Below are 22,297 nucleotides of genomic sequence, written 5' to 3'. Positions count from 1 at the left end.
AGGCTGTTATTTCTTGTAAAGTTTTCTCTCATTTTCTGTGTGTGTCTTGCACCTCTGCTTAAACATTTTGGGAGCTAAGTCCATGATTTAGGTTTCTTCTGGATTCCTTCTCACTCATGGTGGGGGTTTTCAGTGTGTCCCTGATAATTTAAGCAGGATAATGATGAAAAGAGGACACGCCTTTGGTCAGGGACAATTTAATTAATTTCTAGCTATGCCACTGTGGGAAAGTCAGGAGCTATTATTTCCTCCTTGATAACTGAGGATAATAAAACCTGCAGTGGTTTCTAATAGTCAAGTTGCAAGAATCAAAGTAAATGAAATTGCGACTACAGATATGAATGAGAACATGTTGTGTATTGTAAAGAACATCTTAAATGGGAAGGGTTGTTGTTGATTCAGGCATACAGCAGACCTGTGCTGAGCATCCACAGTGTGTGGGGGACTTCCTGGGGCCTGGGGTTGCTATTGGAGGGAGTAGAAAATGGCCAGATGTATTTTGTGTGGGGGCAGGAAGTCTTCCTAGGCAGAGGACAGCTTGGGCAAAGGCACAGAGGAATGGAGGACAACTCTCAGCAGTAGCTCATCCTGTCTGGAGCAGAGAGAACTTAGACTTCAGCTTTTATTGGACCTCACCCATTTGCTCAAACATCTAACTAGACTGTATAAACAAGCCAAATTAATATTTTAGCACACTATATTAACTCTACTTTTACTCAAATGTTAGTTCTTAGAATATTATTCAGTAAAGAAAAACCATCAATATATTGAAAAGCAGTGAGTGTGGCCCAATCACTTGAAATTCTAATAAAACGCTTGATCTGTAAACTTATTTGTAGGGAGTGGTATGTCATTATGATACATAAGCATTGGTTAAGCTTGGGCAGCCTTCTGTACCTAAGTCTAGAAATTGTAAATTACCACAGAACCCAGGATTCTTAAAAAAAAAAAAAAAAAAAAAGTAACTGATTCTTCAAGCTGGATTTGGTAGGAACCAAAATTGTGTCAAAAATGAATTTTTTATTTGAGTGTTTTTAAAAGCCAATTAATTTGGTTTGCATACTTAAAAGCAAAGCAATGTCAACTTGTTAGAAGTCTAGAAATAGGGTTTGAAATAAATTCTGAATGTTTACCTTACCTGTCCAAGAAAGGTGTTAGGTAGACACCAGAAACCAAATAGAATACACTTTGGGGAGCTCTGAGCCAGTGAAAACAAAGGCCAACAGCAAGGGAGCCTCTAAAAGCCACAAACCTCAGGACTAAGTCCTCGTTTCAGTGAAAGTATAATTGAAGTGTAACATGCCTGGGAGAGACCGTTTCATAGTAAATGTTTTACTAACCCCATGTCGGTAATTACAACTAAGTTTTTCAAAGTTTTCAAAGTTTTTTTTCTTTTACTATGAAAGAGCTACGCATTTGCAGCTTTGTGGTATTCCAAGCCCTAGAACATTCTGCCCCGCTTGGCCCTGCCCTCAGAGCGTCCTCTGTGTGTGTGCAGGGCCCGGTGGATTCGCTGAAGCCCCAGAGACTCTCACACGTGTTTCTTGAGGGGCTGACTGTCTCCCTGGAGCCCGGCTGGACCAATGGAGCCTCTTTTTTTATTGTTTATGATTAGGAACTGGCCCTTTAAGCCACTACCTCTAACCACCTAAAGCCACGGTGACAATAAATGGGTGCTGTACAGAGTCATTTAAGTGACAAATATCAGGAACTGTACCTTAGGGTTTGTTCTTTTTCATTTGTTTTTCTGTCTTTGTAGTTTCACCTGGTTAATGTGAAAGGGGCTTATTTCCAGCAATATGATTGGACGTTAAAAACCGCTAGTTATGCACCGGCTGGTTTGGCTCAGCAGTTAGAGCGCAGCCCTCAGACCAAAGGGTCGCAGGTTCGATTCCCGGTCGAGGGCACGTACCTCAGTTGCAGGTTTGATCCCTGGCCCTGGTGGGGGTCATGTGGAAGGTAACCCATCGATGTCTCTCTCACATCGATGTTTCTCTCTCTCTTCTTCCATCCTTGTGCTCTATCTAAAAATCAGTGCAAAGATATCCTCAGGTGAGGATTAACAACAACCACCAAATCGCTAGTTATTGGAAGCAGCAGGCCCCTTACTGGGCCAGAGGGGAGGAGTCACTGGTGTCAAACTGGTCCTTTCTTAGGTAATTTCGCTCCTAGGTTTACATTAAATGTTGTCTTTTGCTGCCTCTTGAATCTGACATGTTGGGCTCAAGACCCTGGAATCCCAACAGATATTCTTGCGATTTCTGGCTCAGTTAAATCGCAGTGGTGAGAGCCAGCACAGCCTCAGGGAAGGAAATGCTGCCTGGCCTCCCTCCCCGCGCGGTAACTGGCCCAAGGAAATGCAAAATGCAGCTTTTAGAACATGGTCTCCTGTAAACTCGAGAATTTCTTTCTTTTTTTTTTTTTATCCTCACCCGAGGACATTTTTCCATTTTTTGTTCAGACAGAGTGGGAGAGAGAGAGAAACATCGATGTGAAAGGGACACATCGAGTGGCTGCCACCCACTTGACCAACCAGGGCCGGGGACAAACTGCAACTGAGGTACATGCCCTTAGTGGGAACCGAACCCGGGTCCCTCCAGACCGTAGGCCGACGCCCTAACCGCTGAGCCAAACCGGCCAGGGCTAAACTAGAGAATTACTTAATTAAAAACATGATAATAGACGTTCTGGTAGTCAGTGTTGAGGGAACACCCACCAGACACTCCCAATTCCCCTTTCATTAGGCCCGCTCTGCCTGTAACGGGCTTAGCGGGCGTGTGGTGGAGCGTGGCCTGGCTCTGGCCTGCGCAGCTCTCTGTTCACCGTCAGTCAGGACTGGGGAGCCCGCGACGGGTCAGGCAGAGAGCGCCGGGTCCGGTGTGGAATCCCTTTCCAAACTGCCCCGGAAAAAATTGCAGCCAACCAAACTTTACTTCCCCTGGTCTGGCAAGCAGGCCGTGGAGGCCACAGGCAGCCACCGGCCGCCGGAAGATGCCACTGCTGTCTGGCTGTCCGTGTGTCCCCCTGAACACTGCGCACACCTGATTCTCCCTTCTGTCTGCCTGCAGCGAGCCAGCACCGGGAGCACGCGGCGAAGCGCAGAGCCGGCGCGAGGGCCCCTCTGTGGCCTGGCGCTGCCACCCCAGCGGTCAGCGTCTGCGCGCCTGGGTTCCAGTGAGCCGACCTCCCGCCCTGTCTGCGGCGGCGACCGAGAAACTGGGCTGGGGATGCCAGCTGCCTGAGCTCCTCCAGACAAGATGGAAGAAGAGCTGGTGACTCCGGACTCTTCGTCGGAAAGACGCTACTTTCCCGAATCCCTGGACTCCAGCGATGGCGAGGAAGACGGGGCTTTGGCCTGCGAGGACTTGGAGCTGAACCCTTTTGATGGATTGCCATACTCCTCCCGTTACTACAAACTCCTGAAGGAAAGAGAGGCTCTCCCGATATGGACAGAAAAGTACTCCTTCATGGAGAACCTGCTTCAGAGTCAAATCGTGATCGTGTCCGGAGACGCCAAGTGTGGCAAGAGCTCCCAGGTGAGTGGCCCTGGAGGGCGCGGGTGCCACGTGGCGCCCTCTTCCCGTGAAACGACCACAGCGCCGCACCGCGTTCTGGTCTCGGAACGACAGTACCCAAGTCAAAAAGCAAAACAAAATAGAAATTAAGCCACGTAACTTTATATATTCAAGCCAGCTGAATTACACACTACTTTTGTGTTTAGTGTACCACTGAATTTTCTCTAGGATGGTAGCAAAACTCCATTTCAGTTGTCTCGTTGTGCATGTATTTTAAAAGCTGTGATACATGTCATTTGCCTACCATAGCTTCAAGGAGTTAACGGCCACGTTTACGTGCCCAGCAGTCTGATCATCAGGCTCTTTGGATATGCTTGTGGGTAAAGCTGGTTAACCTACAAAATTTGAAAAGCACAAGGAAATTCTTTTTTATTTTTTTTCCTGACTATAAGAACTAATTGAGGAAAGATAATTAACAGATGCCAACCCCAAGATGACCCAGAGGTTGGAGTTATCAGGCTTATACTTTAAAGCAACTATGGAAAAGGTAAAATCCCGAAATAGTTGCTTTTTAGTTCATCAAAGAGGTAATTCTGGGAGGGCCTAATTTGAGCAGGTAAAAGTCCTGCAAGAGCAATTGGCCTGTGGCGAGGAGACACGTGCGCTCCCGTGGCCTTGAGGAGGCCACTGCCCTGCTGTGACTGTCTGCGGAGGGCCATCTGTGGAGGCCGTGGGCGGGCGCTGTGGGGGCCTCAGGGCCTGCAGGTGGCCCTCTTCAGAGATCTGTGGGGGAGTCAATTTTGCAACAACCTGAGTGACCCTGGAAGTGGATTCTTCCCACGTTGAGCCTCCCAGTATGAATCTAGCTGACACTTAAATTTCTGTCCTGTGACACCCTGGCAGATGACCCAGCTGAGCCTTGCTGGGACTCCGGACACACACACACGGTGTGTCGTAAGCGGCTAGAGTTGTGGTAATCTGTTACTTAGCTCTAGAAATGTAATACAACATTACAGAAGAAAAAAGTCAGTGAACTTTAAGACAGATCAGTAAAAATCATCCGGTCTGAAGGAGAGAAAAGGATCAAACAGGATGAACACAACTCCCGGGACCTGTGGGATAACTTCAGAAGGTCTAATATGTGAATAATTGCAATCCATGAATGAGAGGGGAGGGAGAATACAGGGCCCAAAAAACTGAGGAAATAATCCCAGGAAACTTCTCAAAATAAAAAAGAACTGAGTGGCCAGATACACAACCCAGGCCCGGGCCACGTGTTTTGGGTTCTGATAAGAAGGAAAGAATCCAGATAGATAGTTAGTGAATATTTATTGTCTGGTTTGTTGTTGTTATCCTGAAACTTAAGGTTTTGACTTTAGTGAAATATATATTTTATTCTTAAATTGTAAAGCAAGCAGTTTTTACTGTGAAACGTATTTCTCAGTTCTTGGGGATGGGAGAAGCCGAATGGAGCACAGACCATCTGACGGGACCATCCCCGCGCAGGGGAGGGCAGGGCCCGAGGGCTTTGCCGTCTGCCTCACTCGCGGGCGCAGCTCTGGACTCAATTAGAGGGACACCCTCCATTACAGGGACACCCTCCACTACAGGGACACCCTCCACTACAGGGACACCCTCCGCCGCCCACTGCCGCTCCCGGGTCGCCTACTACCTCGGAGGCTTACTTGTTTTAAACGTGACTTTTGAAGAGAGAAGGGATGGACAGTAGGTCTTTTGTTCTTTTCTTTTTTCTTTAATCTAATTTATGGTTGCCAACATCAAGGGTTTATAATGATTTATTTGTTGCCCTGGCCAGTTTGGCTCAGCGGTTAGAGCATTGGCCTGTGGTCTGGAGAGACCCGGGTTCGGTTCCCGCTAAGGGTACGTACCTCGGTTGCAGTTTGTCTCTGGCCCTGGTTGGGTCGTGTGGGTGGCAACCACTCAATGTGTCCCTTTCACGTCGATGTTTCTCTCTCTCTCTCTCCCTTCCACTCTATCTGAACAAAATATCAAAAAAAAAAAAAACAAAAAAAAAAATGTCCTTGGGTGAGGATATAATGATTTATTTGTTAAAACAAATTATTTTGGTTTGTCACAAACATCTAATGGTTTAAGCATCCTTAAACTGATTAAGCATCCTTTTCCTGGTTTCTGTGGACAAATGCCAAGTTAAAAATTATTGAAGTTTCCGTTTTGCAATAATTTGCAACTTACAAAAAGTTGCAAAAGTAGTACAAAGATTTTCCATATAGTGTTTACCAGATCCCCCAGATGTTAGCATGTTATCACATTTGCTTATCATTTTCTCTCCAGACACATGCCCACCCGAACACATGCACACACACAAGCACACAAGAGCACATGTACATACATGCACATGTTTTTATTCTGGACCTTTTAAGAGTAAGTTGAGGATACAATACCCTTTGCCTCCCAATACTTCATCAAGTTTTTACTGAAAACCGGACATAGCCACAACATAATGATCAAAATCAGGAATGTAGTATTAACATCTCATTATTATCTAATTCATAGACATTCAAAGTCCATGCATTTTCCCACCACTAGCCTTTATAATAAAAATATTTTTCTAGTCCAGAATCCAACCCAAAATTACCTTGCATTTCATTGTATTTTCCCTTTAATCATCTTCTGAAACAGTGCCTCAGTCTGTCTTTGCCCTTCGTGACCTTGACATGTGTTAAGAGGACGCGCTAGGAAGGTGTTCGTACAGCAGCCCGCGGTCTGAGTCTGCCCGGTGTTCCCCCAGGACTAGGCTCGACCTGCAGCAGGAAGACACAGACACTGGGGGTCTTCGGGGGTCACGTCAGGGGACAAGACTTTGCCCACAGCTGGTGATGTGGAATTTGATAACTGGTAAGGTCGTGATTCTCTTGTTCTTTATCGTGAAGTCACTATTTCCCCCATTATTTACAAGACTTGGGGAGATACTTGGAGACGATGTAAAGTATGTTTCCCATCGCCGTTCATCTCCTAGGTCCGAGTGACTCTTACCTTTCACGTCGTTACACTTGTGGAAACCAGAGGGTGAATTTCCTAACTGCCCTCCTTCTGCATTTCACATCGGAATTCTTCCGTAAAGCTTTTCTCTTCTTGATTATTTATTCATTTATGTAGCAGTGTGGACTCATAGATGCTCATGTCATTCTGTGGGTTATAATTATTCATAAGCTAGTTGTTTTGTTACTCAAATTGCCCCTGATGTGGCCAGTGGAAACCACGTCTGTCTTTCTGAGGTGTCCCCACCATTCTTGGGACACTTCCTTGCTGGCTGGCCCAGTAAGATGTTACAGGCTCATCTAGTATGTTATGGGTTCGAGTCTTGAAAACCTCCATTTTTATCAAAGAGCTCCAATTTATTTTAGTGGAGAATTGTATTTAGGAACCAAGACCTGGGAACTACGTATACCCATTGCCATTGGTCTACCGTTGTTCCTCGGCCTCTCAGTGGGCAGCAAGGAAAGAAATGTGTCAAACACCTCTGCTGTCCACCTACCTGCCTACCTACCTACTACCTACCTACCTACCTACCTATGTACCACCTACCTGCCTACCTACCTACTACCTACCTACCTACCAGCTACCTACCACCTACCTACCTACCTACCTACCACCTACCTACCTAGCTACCTACCTACCTACCAGCTACCTACCAACCAGCTACCTACCTACCTACCTACCAGCTACCTAGCTACCTACCTATTTACCTACCTACCTACCTACCTACTGGCTACCTAGCTACCTACCTACCTAGATACCTATCTCTGCACTGCTTTCTCTGTGTCTGTTTCTCCCCTTCCTGTGTCTATGCCCTGCTCCCGCATCTGTGCCCGGCTCCCGCATCCGTGCCTGGCTCCTGCGGCGGCGCCTGATTCCAGTGCTGCACCAGAAGGTTCCGTAGTCTTCCCCGTGTTTGTTTGTTTCGCTGATTTTTAGAGAGAGGGAGAAAACATCAGTGTGAGAACAAAACATCGATTGGCTGCCTCCAGCACATCCCCCACCGGGAATCAAGCCCTCCACCCAGGCATGTGCCCGGACCGGGGATCAAGCCAGCAGCCCTTTGGTGCACTGGACAACACCCAGCCGACAGAGCCACCCGGCTAGGGCCCGCCCGTGTTTGCAACTCCCTCCTCTACCTGCGAGAAACCCAGCTCTCGTTTTGTTGCAGTTGTTGTTACAGATGTCCGTCCTTCTCCCCCGCTGACACCCTCCTCCCTGCTCCCGTCGCCCCGCCTTCCCCGCACGGTGGTCTGTCCGTCGGCTGTGCACACATGCGAGTGTTCTTGGGTTGATCTCTTCCCATCCCACCCCTCTGAGGTTGGTCAGTGTTCCCTACCCCCATGCTCTGGGTCTGTTTTGTTCATCAGCTTGTTTTGTTCTTTATCAGTACCAGCTCTTGTTTTTTACGATAGCTTTACTTGTTCGATCTTAGAATACTCATAATGTGCTTTCAGAATTGCTAACCGATACTACTGTAAAACAAAGTTTTAAAATATATACCGCTTGACTTTTCTTTTAGAATTTATGATCTTTTTTTTTTTTTTTTTTTTTTTTTTATCCTCACCCGAGGATATTTTTCCATTTTTTGTACAGATAGAGTGGGAGGGAGAGAGAGGAAGGGAGAGAGAGAGAAACATCGACGTGAAGGGACAACATCGAGTGGCTGCCACCCGCACGACCAACCAGGGCCGGGGACAAACTGCAACCGAAGTACGTGCCCTTAGCGGGAACCGAACCCGGGTCTCTCCGGACCGCAGGCCGACGCTCCAACCGCTGAGCCAAACTGGCCAGGGCTAGAATTTATGATCTTTATGGGCAAGAATTACATACAGGGGTGGGCAAAGTAGGTTTACAGTTGTTATATGGAGTGTAACACAGTAGTTAATAAATAATAATGCAAGAATAAACGTGTTTCATGTACTCACACCTGCACACCTACTTTTGCCCACCCGGTACATTGTGTAATACGTTAACACCTGCAGTGGTTTCTCGTGTCTCTTCACTTCTCTGGGATTTTAATAAAGGAAGCGTGTTTTCCGTGATGTGGAAGGGCAGGGTGTATTTTCGGGTGGGAGAAGGTAAACAGTACTCAGTGAGGAGGAAATGGGCCCATTCCAAACCACTGCAAAATGTGGGAACACTCAGTTCTGGAAACACCTTGGTTATTTTGAAAAGCTTCCAAGACTGTTTTCTTGCTCCTCAGGGTTTAAACATCTCAAGGAAAAGCTTCTTCAGACCCAAGCCTCCCAGAGAGGCCACGTTTCTGCCGGACCAGAATTCTGCTCCCCTCGGGGCAGACGCAGAGCAGGAGGCTTGCTCTGGCCAAGGACAGGGGGACAGCGTCCATGTGCATAGAGCCTTTCCCTGGACACTCTTCGGGGCAGCTTTTTGAAAAAGCCTGAACGAGAGTGGATCATTTTTAGAATGATCTGCTCTGCTTACTTCCCCTCGCCAGCTGTCCCGGGATCGCCCTGAAATGGGGGGGTCGGCGAGCTGAGCGAGCGCGGGTGACTGAGACGCAGCCTGGTTCCGAAGCCGCCGTACAGAGCATCTCTGCTTATCCCGGTCAGCCTGCCGCCGCCTTCTGCTGGGACTGTGCACTGTGTTCGCCCAAGGCCAAGATGGGTGGGCATTGTGCCCCCAGGATGGCAGTGAACTGAGAGCAGGTTCTGCCCGATGGGTCGGTTCGCGTGGGGTGACGGCAGGAGCGCACTCAGCATTCAGAGTGCTGTCGGGGGTTGGTGTCTGGGGGGCGGGCGGGGGGGCGGGGGGGCGGGGCCGACAGGCTCCTTTCAGATTTTTGATTCCATGACCCTGGTACTGAAACAAGGGTGTGAGTGGGACCTTGGCAGTCTCGGTGGTGCAGAGGAGGGGCCGGGCCGCCCTGGAGCGACTCGTGAGATCGAGGGCCCGGCGCCCGTGGGACCAGGTGTGTGACAATCCGGCGCTGCCTCACTCCGCGTGTCCCGAAATCCAGCAGCAGAGGGGAGTGTCCCTCGTGTGGATGTCCTCTCGCCACGGTGCCAGTGCTGTGGCCACACATGCCGCTGCCGTTGCCGTTGCCCTCGTGGTTCTGGTCTGGACCGGTCCCACCCTGAGAACTGGGCCGAGCCCTGTGCCTGTCCCCGGAGTCGGCAGGGAGTGGCGTCGCTCTGCCTGCTCAGTGTGTGCAGCTGGTAGGACGCAGTCACACGGTCGATGAGGCCTTGACGGCCATGAGACACGGGTCACCCGCTAAAAGCAGCAGCTGGCCCGAGGCCCGGGATGGGCTTTGCGGGCAGCCGAGAGCCAGGTGCACACCCACGGCACACCCAGTGTCCGCCGTCCTTGCGCACCCCCAGTGGGGCTCGGCGGCCCCGCTGCTGTGGCTCGAACCCTTTTCACGCCCTCCAGTCCAAACCCGCATTGAGAACACGGACTGAGAGAACGGGAAACAACTGTCCACGAGACTGTTCCGAACCGTGGTCACTGCCGGAGTTTCTAGACCACAGGTATATAAAGTTGGGTGTCTGTTGCCAAAACGCCAAGATAGATTGCTTTGTAAATAGGTTTATGTTCATGTGATGAAGAAGCAGTGTCCTATTTTTTCACCAAATTGTATGACTTTGGCTAAGTGCTATTTAAGCCAGAGTGAAAGTGGCCCAGAATCCAGTGTTTCAGTCTGATTCCCAGGAAGGTGCGGCTCCTGACCCTCCTGGCTCTCCCGGTGCCGCCCTAGACTGTGCCCTGCTGGGGCAGGGGGTCCTCCAGAGAGGAGCTGCGGAGGGCGAGGAGGGCCAAGCCTAGGGCCGAGAGCAAGCTGCCCGGGGGCCACTGGGCGGGGCCGGAACGCAGAGCCCACGGGAGGCTGAGCCGTCCTGTCCCGGGCACCGCACTGCTGTGCCCTAGACGGCGCGGGTGCAGGGCTGCCCGCCGTGGATGTGGGGTGGGCGCGGCGAGGGCGTGAGCTGCTCTCCTCTCCATTCGGGTGGCCCCACATGCTGTGACTCCTGGTGTCACTGTGGCGGGCGGGCAGTGTCGGCTGTGGCTGAGCCGTGTCCCCAGGGTCTGTGCAATTCATTTACTTGTGCTCCGCACTTACTTGGCTGTTGGTCCAGCCGACGGCCCTGTGTGAAGCACAGCGTGTTCAGTCCTCCCTGGTTCTCTTACCCGACAGGGAGGAGGCTGTTGCCGTGTCTGAGCTCATGTCTTTGCCTCATTCGCACAAGTTGCTCTGTGGTGGAGGAGAGCCCTTCACCTCTGCAGTTCTGACTTCCGTGCCCACCTCGGTCCGGCCCCCCTTCGGCTCCCGGCCTGGTTTTCCGTTGGTCTCGGGTAGCTACGCCCGGCTGCCCTCCGGTCAAGATGACCTGAACAGTTTTACTTCCCCCTTTCTTGTTATTAATGACATCGTTACCTCTGCAGTTGAGGTCGGAAACCTCGGCGTGTTTGTTTCTTCTTGAGCACAAGGGCCTGGTGGTGCCTCTGCTCACTCTGCCTTCAGTGTCACCTGCTCTGTCCTCTCTCTCCATGCTGAGCCCGAGTCCAAGCCTGTCTCCCTTCTCAGTCACTGTGCGGCCCTGTCCCTCCAGCCAGGTGTCGTCCCTGCGCCGGTCCTGCTAAGTGCTGGAGACAGACAGGACCACACAGGAGCAGCTTGAGCATCTTCCAGTCTAGTGGGGAGACAAAGATGCAAACAGCAGCTTCAATAGTTTCTCACTAGAATGACGTTTGAGATCTTGGCTAGGGACCCTCGATACTGGACCCTTACAAGAGGGAATCAAGTCCAAAAGTAGGTATTTGGCAAGAATATAAAGGTGCTTACTTGCTGGGAACGAGGAAGATGGAAACTGCGCGGGAATCCCCACTTAGGCGAGTGCGAAGCAGTTCCAGGCAGAGTGTACAAAATCATACAACCTGAAAGTATTTACAGAACGTGGAAGAAATTAATTGTTGCCCTGGCCGGTTTGGCTCAGCGGTTAGAGCGTCGGCCTGCGGTCCAGAGAGACCGGGTTCGGTTCCCGCTAAGGGCACGTACTTCGGTTGCAGTTTGTCCCAGGGCCTGGTTGGGGTCGTGTGGGTGGCAGCCACTCGATGTGTCTCTCTCACATGGATGTTTCTCTCTCTCTCCCCCTCCCGCTCTATCGGAAGATAAATGTAAGAATGTCCTCCGGCGAGGATAAAACAGAGAGAAATTAATTGTCCACTCAGTAGATGTTTGTTGGGCCCTGGGATTATCTGGTGACTAAGGCAGGCAGGCTTCTGTCCCCAGAGCTGGTCCAGCGGTGGGTGGTGAGCACCAGGACCAGACCAGCAAGCGCAGGACGTGTGATCGTGATGGCTGCCGGGAAGGGCAGGCTGGGGGCTCCTGCCCAGGGGTCACAGTGGCCTCGGGAAGTGGCAGAGGCGCTCCGACTTGAAGGGTAACTCTCATCTGTTCAACCCGTTTCACAGGGAAGGGAACTGAAGCCTAGAGCAGTCATGACCTGATACAGACTGGTGGCAAGCCAAGCCTAGAACTCCTGACTGTGGCCCGTGGGCACCTCGACGACCGTCCAGACGGCCCGAGCGCGGTGCCCTAAACGCTCCCCTCTCATAGCACAAAGTGGGCCTTGAGTAAACGTTACTATATAGTTCTTAACCTGCCGACAAGGCTGACACCTTTCTTAAAGTGCTGGAACTACATTTGCACATTCAGTGGACGGGAATTTGCGGTCTACGGAGTCCATCATTTCGGAGTCACTTACAGTTGCTGGGAACTTAGGTTTGTTTATCCAACTACAGTGAGGATAAAATCTAAGCATTCCATCACGGGCCTGGAAAACAGCAAATACAAGACAAGTACATATTAGAACTTACGTAGCCCTGGCCAGTTTGGCTCAGCAGTTAGAGCGTCGGCCCGCGGACCAGAGAGACCCAGGTTCGATTCCAGCCAAGGGCATGTACCTCGGTTGTGGTTCGTCCCTGGCCGGGGTTGTGTGGGTGGCAACCAGTTGATGTGTCCCTCTCACATGGATGTTTCTTTCCCTACCACTCTGTCTAAAGATAAAGGTAAAAAATAAATAAATAAAACTTAAATACCTTAAATCTATTTAAAAACACTCTTGGAATGACTCATCTTAAAAATATATGTAACAAGTCTGGCCGGTATGGCTAAGTGGCTGAGCGTCGACCCAGGCACCAAGAGGTCACCAGTTCGGTTCCCGGTCAGGACACATGCCCAGGTTGTAGGCCCGATCCCCAGTGGGGGGCATGCAGGAGGCAGCTAGTCAGTGTTCTCTCTCATTTATGTTTCTATCTCTCTTTCTCTTTCCCTCTCCCTCTCCCTTCCTCTCTAAAATCAATAAAGGGAAAAAAATTTAAAATAGATAAGTCACAAAGCATAGTTTATTGGCGATGCTTCGGCGCCGTAGCATACAAACAGACTCAGTGCTTTCTACCCTAACAATTCTTGTACAGATAAACTTAATCAAATCAGTCGGTCCGGGATACATTTGCAGTAAGAGAACTTATAAAATAAATGACTTGGCATTATCTCTTTCCAAATCTGGACGGATTGGCTGGGTGTCTCCCTGGGCCTATTTCTCATTGCATGTAGATGAAAAATGCCCATGTGTTTAGCTCTTAGTACCAGAGAACTGCTAAGTAGGTTTATCTGGTTATTTCATGTGATCACTCAGATTCGACCGTCGGCGCTTTCCTTCTGAGTCACTGTTTTTCCTCGAAATGCTTTTGAATGTTTGCATTGCGTGAACACAAGAGTTGGTATGACAAGCCATATTTTTTATGGAGGTTTCTTGTAAAAGAAAGAAAATAATAATTTGTAAATAGATTAGTCTTTTCAGAAACATAGCTAAGGTTAAAAATATTTTTAAAATTTTTTGCCTTTTATTTGCTTTTTTTTCATCTGGAGTCAAAATTGAACAGTCCCTGCTAACTTCTTTTTGCTCCTTACTGTACTGGCTGGTAACTCTGCACGTAAACACAGACTGTTCAGTTTCACCAAGATGGTGACTCACTGGTGAAAGAAAACTCGTGTGTAGGACGAACCCTTGGTTTGGCTGTTTTCCTGGCGGGCGCTGACCCTGTCTCATGTCCCCCGTTAAGGTGCCGCAGTGGTGTGCCGAATACTGCCTGTCCGTCCACTACCAGCACGGGGGCGTGGTGTGCACGCAGGCCCACAAGCAGACCGCCGTCCAGCTCGCCCTGCGGGTAGCAGACGAAATGGACGTCAACATTGGCCATGAGGTTGGCTACACGATCCCCTTTGAGAACTGCTGCACCAGTGAGACCATCCTGAGGTTGGTTTGGGGGTTCCGCCTGCTGTGCTTGACAGCTCTGGGCTTGTGTTTGGAAACCCTAGAAGAGTGTACTCCAGCATTCTACGTTTTAAGCATCCGTCACGTGTAGGAACCGGTCTCTGTCCCTGGCCTGGGACGAACCAGCTGTTCCCAGACTGACCTCATCAGGGATTCCTTGTCTAAACTTCTTCCCTGACTCCAGCTTGTTGGGGTGGCCCCCAAACACCTCAGCATGTGCTTCTGCGGCTCCTCCTCAGGATGGGTCCATGTGGGTAGTCTGCAGGCCAGGCAAGCGGACCTGTGGGTGTCCCCTCCCTGCCATTCCCTCTGCGTGCCACGCCTGCGCCCTCCCGGGCCTGGCTGCTTCCTCCTGTCCGTGCAAGGGTCGGACTCCAGGATGGCTTCGCGGGCCTCCTGCAGTGTAAACAGAAACCCCTGGGTTGCTACAGAACTTGACACCAACCTCATCACGGAAGTTTAGAGCCACATTTTCCAAACTACTTTCAGGGTCCTGCGGGTTCCCGGGAGCCTTCCCAGTGGCTACCACGGCGCGTGGGGAAGGGGCGCCCTTCTTGTGGCTCTTCTCGTTTCAGCTTCGAGAGCTTTCTTTGCACAAAGGGTCGCGCCAGAGCTGAGCACAGAAGAAACAGGAAAAGGAAGAGAAGGAAAATTGTAAACACGCACTGCTCTGAGCCCGTTTCCACGCAGCTTTGCCTCAACCACATAGAGAGCGGGAGTGTCTTAGAGATCTCGCGGGATTTCCATGGCTGCTCGCAGCCAGTGACCATGCCCAGGGCCTCAGCTGCCCAGCACTGCCTGACACTCCAGGCTGAGGGGACAAGGGTCTCGGAGCAGTGTGTCCGCACATCATGAGCCATTTGTGTGGCCCAGCTGCGTACATGGCTCACCACGGAGGAGCTCTATGCTAGTGTAATGGGGGTGGCACAGTAGGTATGGTACACACAGAGCAGCAGTGTAGTGTAGTGTAGTACAACACAGTACAGCATAGCCCTATTGTGCACTGCAGCACAGCACAGCAGTGTATACAGTGTAGCACGGCACAGCAGTGTATACAGTGTAGCACAGCACAGCAGTGTATACAGTGTGGCATGGCACAGCAGTGTATACAGTGTGGCACAGCATGGCACAGCAGTGTATACAGTGTAGCACAGCACAGCAGTGTATACAGTGTAGCACAGCACGGCACAGCAGTGTATACAGTGTAACACAGCACGGCACAGCAGTGTATACAGTGTAGCACGGCACAGCAGTGTATACAGTGTAGCACAGCACGGCACAGCAGTGTATACAGTGTAGCACAGCACAGCAGTGTGTACAGTGTAGCACAGCACAGCAGTGTGTACAGTGTAGCACGGCACAGCAGTGTATACAGTGTAGCACAGCACGGCACAGCAGTGTATACAGTGTAGCACAGCATGGCACAGCAGTGTATACAGTGTAGCACAGCACGGCACAGCAGTGTATACAGTGTAGCACAGCATGGCACAGCAGTGTAGTGTAATGTCGTGTAGTACAGTACAGTACGGCACAGCAGAGCAGTATAGTGCAGTGTAGTGTCATGTAGTGTCATCTAGCACAGTGCAGCAAGCAGAGCAGAGCAACAGAGTGCAGAAGAGCCTAGTCAACAGCACAGCATGGCACAGGACAGGACACTGCAGTAGCAGCACAGAGGAATGGCCTTCCTGTGCACTGAGCGTGCCAGCACCTGGCATGCGTGTCCCTTGGAGACCCCCAGCAGTGACAGTGGACGGAAGGGAGGAGCTGTCCTGTCCGCAGGCTGCTGCAGGTCTCCTCCCTTCCTTCCCCATCAAGAAGCCCATGACTCGTGTGGTTCAGACTCAGCTGCCTTCCCGCAAACATGTATCTTCTAAAATAGAGACACTGGTCTCAGGCCGGGGTTGAACCAGAAGGGATCTCCAACCCACAGCACATCTCAAAGACAGGCCCCCTTGTGCTGTCACAGCCGTGATGTCCCCGTGTCATCACATTAGTGTATATTTACAAGTTATTTATTATACAGGTGGTCCAGGAGTAATACCAGTGAAACTCACACACCTCCCAGCTTCTCAGGAACTCACACCAGTTGAAGAGTTAGACAGGGCAGGTCGTATGGCCCTGGCAGAGTGAAGGGTGCCTAAGCTCGGCCGACTTGTTCTTCGTCCTCAACCTTCGGAAGCGGCCTCGGAGTGGCCGTGGCTTTCACAGACAGCTCTGACTAGGTTCTAAAGTTAGTGTATGTATTTTTATGTCTTTTCTGCCATCTGGACTTTGGAAACCTTTCGGAAAGGACTCTTGGATACAGTCACTCTTAAAATGGAATATTACAATGTTTTTATCTTCATTAACATTATCACACACACGTAACTTCTAGAAAGCCATGGGTGCGCCCTGGAAGGCGGGTGGGGTGAGGGCCCTCGGCTGCTGCAGGTTCTGCGTCGCTCTGTCTGCCGGGCCACCTGGCCCTCCCTTTGGCTTTGTTTTAATCCCCACCTGAGGATGTTTATTGATTTTTAGAGAGGGGAAGGGAGAGAAAGAGTGAGACAGATGGACACATATTGATGTGAGAAAAAAATATCGATTGATTGCCTCCCGCAACTGTCCCAACCCCGGATCAGACCTACAAGCTTTTGGTGTACAGGACGAGGCTCCAACCCACTGAGCCACCCAGCCAGGGCTCCTCGTCTTGTCTTCCCCTGACAGTCACGCGTGTTGCTGGAACTGTGTCCTTCTCCCCTGACGTGCCCCAGCCAGCACAGAGCCAGGAGCTACTCTGATGTATTACCAACAGGGTGTGATTTGCAGCAAAGCAGCCAGAACTGTTGAAAAGCCCCCGATGATAAAGAAAGTAGTCCCCTAGATTCCGCCGGCCCTCTGAGCCCTGGAGACGAGGCAGCAGGCCTGCAAAGTTAGCATCTCGGCCGCCTACTCACTGTGGCCATAGCCTGGCCCAGGTCACCTGACCTACCTGTGCTCAACTTCCTCGTCTCTAAAATGGGTGCTTAAGCCCTGACCAGTTTGGCTCAGCGGTTAGAGCATCAGCTGGTGGACAGAAGGGTCTTAGGTTCGATTCCTGGTCAAGGGCATGTACCTGGGTTGCAGGTTCTTTTTCTGGTCCCCAACAGGGTCATGTGGGAGGCAGCCAACTGATGTATCTCTCACATGGATGTTTCTCTCTCTCTCTCTCTGTCCCTCCCTCCCTTCCACTCTCTCTAAAAATCAATGGAAGAATATCCTCTAGTGCCTGGCCGATGTGGCTCAGTGGACTGAGCATCATCCCATGGGCTGAGAGGTCCCAGTCAGGGCACCTGCCCAGGTTGTGGGCTAGATCCCTAGTAGGAGGCATGCAGGAGGCAGCCGATAGATGTATCTCTGTCACAACCATGTTTCTATCTCTCCCTTCCTCTCTAAAAAAAAATCAATAAAAACATAAAGCAAAGAAACAAAAAATATCCTCAAGTGAGGATTAACAAAAAACAATAATAAAATAAAATGGGTGCTTAATACCTGCCCACAGGGTTGATGTAAGGACCAAATGAGCTAATATGTGTGACTGACATGTATACATAGCTACTTTTGTAATTATACAGGTAAATTAGAGCCAGATTCATTTTCCTGGAGAGGTATGCTAGCCCTAATTTTTAGTAAGCTCAGATTGAATAGCTATGTAAATACGAGGATTTGAGGTTGATGTTGACTATACTGTCTTTTTCATTTTCTTTTTAAGCCCTTAGTATCTATCTACTAGGCACATAATACATCGTCCCTCGCCACTCCGCGCTTCGACCTTTGCGGCTTCACTGTTGCGGTTTTTGAGTGGCGAGGGACGACTGTGTAAATAAAGAATCCTATACTTCGCGGAAATTCATTCATCGCGGTAGAGTCTGGAACTGATTAACCGCGATAAACGATAAACGAGGGCCGACTGTAGATACTTAGTAAATCTAACCTTTATGCCGACTGCCTGTCTTTGATACTATGTGACAACCGCATTCTTTTTTTAAAAACATTTTTTATTTTATTTTATTTTTGTTACAGATGTTTCTCCTTTTTTACCCTATTGACACCCTCCTCCCAAACCCCCCCACCCCATCCCCGGTTTTGTTGTCCATGTCCATTGGTTATGCGTACATGCATGTAAGTTTGTAGTTTCTTCCTTAAACTTTAGTGTAGCCTTTTTCGAAGCAGTGGATACCTGAACGTGCTATCCCTAGAACAATCTTTCTACACTAGACATCAAGACATCCTGTAGAAGCAATACAGGTCTCAAACACAGACCCTCTAGAACACCAAGTTTAAAAGAACTTCCAAATGTTCCTTTACAGTCAAATTCAATATATATTATTTTAGAAAATATTAGTAAGACGTTTCTGTATTTTATATTTTTACCTTTCAGAAATTTAGTGCTAGGGATTTAAAATGTAAAATGCATTTCCTGAAACTTGGGCAAATGCTTACCCGACAATGGTATTTTGATGCTATATTTTTGTTTAGAAAGCTCGGAGCGAATGTTAAATGCAGCTCCTGTTAATACCTGCATTAACATTTAGGGCAGAGGCCTTTAACTAGGGTTCAGAGATGGTCTTTGGGGGGGGTCTGTGAACGTGTGTAAATTGTTTAAAATATTTTATATGTACTGCAGTTCTGAAAGTCTGTAGATTTTATCGACTTAAATGAATCTTGGCCCCAGTGAAGATTTAGACTCCTGACAGAGAACAGGAGGTAGGAAAGGCATTTTGCTGTCCTTGGGTTTTCTGTGTGGCCTCTCCGAAGGGTCTCCTGACCCGAGTGTCCCCTCTCTGCAGGTACTGCACCGATGAGATGCTGCAGAGAGAGATGATGTCCAACCCCTTCCTGGGCAGCCACGGGGTCATCATCTTAGATGACATCCAGGAAAGAAGCATAGCAACTGATGTGTTACTTGGCCTCCTTAAAGGTGTTTTACTAGCAAGACCGGAACTGAAGCTGGTCATCAACTCCTCACCGCTCCTGCTCCACAAGCTCAGCTCCTACTATGGAGACATGCCCCTCGTCGAAGTGAAGAATAAACACCGCGTGGAGGCGGTGTACCTTGGTGGGGCTCAGAGGGAGTCCTTGGAGTCTGTTTTACGCCTCGTGTTTGAGATTCACCGCTCTGGTGAGAAGGGGGACGTCGTCGTCTTCCTGGCCTGCGAACAGGTAAGTGATATTCTGTCCTGACAGAGTAATAAGGCTCCTTACTGGAAACCTTTTCACCTTGCTGGGTCCTTCTAATGACTAACACACAGGTTTCAGTTTGCTAATAAACTGTCAATATTTGGTTCCACCACACCTCAGCTTTTGAACTTTGGAAGAAACGTAGGCAGGTAAATAAAACCTGAGCCGAGAAGGAAGTGTTTCCAAAATTACGCGCTGCCCTGAAAACAGACCGGAGGAGGCGCTGGGTCCGCGGCCCAACCTCCAGAGCCAGGGCCCTCCCTCCACGCAGGCGCGCGGGCACCGCCCCAGGGCACCGCCCCGAGGGCACCGCCGGGCTGTCCTGCTGCCGGGCCTGTGCAGCTTTTGTCGGAATTGCAGAACATAACCTGAGTATGTGGCACAGAGTTAATGAGCGAAAGGAGACCCCACAGATGTCCCTGCCGCCGCCGGGGGGTGTCGGGCAGGAAGGCATGAACCACAGACCCTGAAGGCTGTCTCCTGGGGCTCCTGTTCTCAGTAAGGTGAGGGAGAGAAATCTTAACTTGGATTCTTCAAAATGTCTTTTCAAAAGAACAACTGGGAATGTGTAACTGAGCCTCTGTTATTGCTTTTCCAGTCAGGGTGCCACTTGGGGAAACATATTTTATTATTATTATTTTTATCCTCTCCAAGGATATTTTCCAACTGAATTTTAGAGTGGAAGGACCAGGGAGAGAGAAATCGACGTGAGAGAAGGACATCAGTTGGCCTCCCACACCCCCCGGCTCCGCTTGACCTGGGCCGGTGATCGAGTTGCAACCCAGGTACGTGCCCTTGACCAGAAATCAAACCCGAGACCCTTTGGTCCGAGGGCCAACACTCTAACCGTTGAGCAAACCGGCCAGGCCGGGGACGCGTATGTTTCATTGCAGCTGCGCTGACCCTTCTCAGTCCCTACTCTGCATCCAAGCCTCCAGCCTCCAGAATTAGACCTTTCATCTGAGAGTCATTTCCTGGTTCTTCCTTCCTGCCCATCTGCTCACTCAGAGAGCAGAGGACGAGTTTTTAGCCCATGACCCAAACACGTGGGGATCCCGGGACTGAGCGGGAACCCAAATGGGACTTCCAGTCTCGGCCGAGACGCCAGGCGAACAAGCCCACGGCCCTCCGCTGCCCTGCAGTCTTCCTGCTCGTCACCTGCTTCCCGAGTACTTGTCTCGTGCGCAGAGCAGAAAGGTGACCGACCTCTGCCTGGGAACATGGGACCTTTCTCACAACTGAAATTTTATCTGTCTCCATAAAGACGGTAACTTAAAATCTCAAATATATGATTACTATAGCATATTTATCAACTTTCTGTGTATAGATTATACAGTTTTCTCAGTACTAAAGCCTCTGCCTACTGCAGGATTTAGTGTCATCATGTCCTAATCTTGCATGATTAAAGATATTCCAGAAAGCCCTCAGGAAGGTCGTGAAATGATTAAGGAGACAGAAGGGTTTCTGAATACAGCTAGGGTTTGGGAAGCCTCGGGCAGGGGAAGGGACAGAAGTCTCGAAGATGGAGAACTGGAATCTCCAGGTGAGGACGACAGCGGCTTGGGGGGGAGTCTAAGACGGAGGAGTAGGCATCTTTCAAGTCCAAGGAGGCAAACACTCCCAAGTGGATTTTGCCAACAAAATCTTGTAACAGAATTGGGGGCGACGGTCTTAGAGCACGGATTCTCCTAAGTTTGACATGAGCTGTGAGTGACGGCAGAGTGCCCCGCGCGCTGTCCCTTGAGCAGAGCATTTTGCCTGGGCTGGTGGTAGAAGTGATAACACCCCAGGGCTTGGAAAGCTAGACCGTCTTCCTCAGAGGCAGACCAAAAGGCATCTGCTGTTCAGAAACCGTCGGTCTCGCAGAGTCCGAAATCGGGACAGTGGCGGCTGGGTGGGGGCTGGGTGGGGGCTGCGGGCGGGCTTTGAGGATGCCGCCGGGGCTGTGCTGACAGCGTCCTGGCCCGAGGGGGCCTCACCACTCAGCCCCGTCCCACAGCCCTTGCCTGGCTCTCGGACCAGCTGAACACGGTTCAGGATCCTGATGGAACTGTCCTTTGTTTTTTTACCACTTATGTCAAGACTACCATTAAGATACTCCTCCCCATGGTCTTGGAATCTCTCTTCAAAAAACTTCTTGCTCTGAAATCCATGTTAACAGCTGTTGGTCATTTCTCCCACACTACTGGAAGCTTTCTTGATTTCCTTATATAAAACTTTAAAACCGGTCCTAGCGCCCTGGCCGGTTTGGCTCAGCGGTTAGAACATCGGCCTGCGGTCCAGAGAGACTCGGGTTCGGTTCCCGCTAAGGGCACGTACCTCGGTTGCAGTTTGTCCCCGGCCCTGGTTGGTCGTGCGGGTGGCAGCCACTCGATGTGTCCCTTCGCGTCGATGTTTCTCTCTCTCTCGCTCTTCCTCTCCCTCCCTCCCACTCTACCTGAGCAAAAAATGGAAAAATGTCCTCGGGTGAGGATAAAAATAAATAAATAAAATAAAAATAATAAATAAAACCGGTCCTAGCAATTAAATGCCACATGACAGTGAGCCCAGGCAGCCTAACAGAAAGGCACGATTGTCGTTTTTAAGAAACACGTTTTAAATGGCAGCAGCGTCTCAGATGGGTTGGCCGGCTGCTTCCTCTGCAGGCTGAGCGCCCGTGTGACGTGACCACGGTGTCGCCGAGAGCCCCGAGTGTCTGCAGCATGTCGCTCCTCGTCGCTTAACTGTCTTCTAACCCGAGAAACAACTAACTAGATTAATCAGAAAGCATAAGCTGAGATTTATGAATATGTGTTCAGATTATGGTGCAACTCGAAGCTCTCACAGACACGATGCGGTCCAGGCTTTCCCGGGGATGTTCTGTCCGTTGTGGGTCTTCATTCCGGGGCCCAGAGAGCTTCCGGGTGGGTGTTGCTGTGCTTTCCGGAGCTGCGCAGGTAAGTCTAGGCCCGTCCCACAGATGTCAATGCACATTGAAGAAGAGGGAAATGAATAAACCATCTGAAGCTCGAGGGACGTAGTGAAGCATAGTTTGCAGACTCTGAAGGTTCTGACCTCAAAGCGCTGTACTCGCTGAGCTTGAGGAGCCAGAACTACAGCCACACCTGCTGCTATTTTGCTCTGCTTTTTCCTTTCGACGTGTTCTTTTAGTCTTCCTTTTTCCCCTTTTGGAACAAATTCAACATTAGAACCCACCTACAGCTAAAACGTTATAGCAACTCAAAGCAAATAAAAAATGAGGGGCCCAAATTACTTTTTAAACAGTGC

General features: G+C 50.0%; 1 protein-coding gene across 1 annotated transcript in view; it reads left to right on the top strand.

The window, feature by feature from the left end:
- The first annotated feature begins 3,257 nt into the window (after positions 1–3,257).
- The window catches only part of DHX32 (DEAH-box helicase 32 (putative)), a 34,195-nt gene continuing 15,155 nt past the window's right edge, over positions 3,258–22,297 (top strand). Inside the window, exons 1-3 of the mRNA XM_036265552.1 lie at positions 3,258–3,536; positions 13,623–13,816; positions 18,640–19,012. Of these exons, the coding sequence (XP_036121445.1) occupies positions 3,258–3,536; positions 13,623–13,816; positions 18,640–19,012 (846 nt within the window). The remainder of the gene's footprint in view (positions 3,537–13,622; positions 13,817–18,639; positions 19,013–22,297) is intronic.

Source organism: Molossus molossus, unplaced genomic scaffold (genome assembly GCF_014108415.1).
Source record: "Molossus molossus isolate mMolMol1 unplaced genomic scaffold, mMolMol1.p scaffold_m16_p_17, whole genome shotgun sequence".
NCBI lineage: Eukaryota > Metazoa > Chordata > Mammalia > Chiroptera > Molossidae > Molossus > Molossus molossus.
Note: the sequence above shows the minus strand (reverse complement) of the source record. Positions and strands in the feature narration are given on the sequence as shown.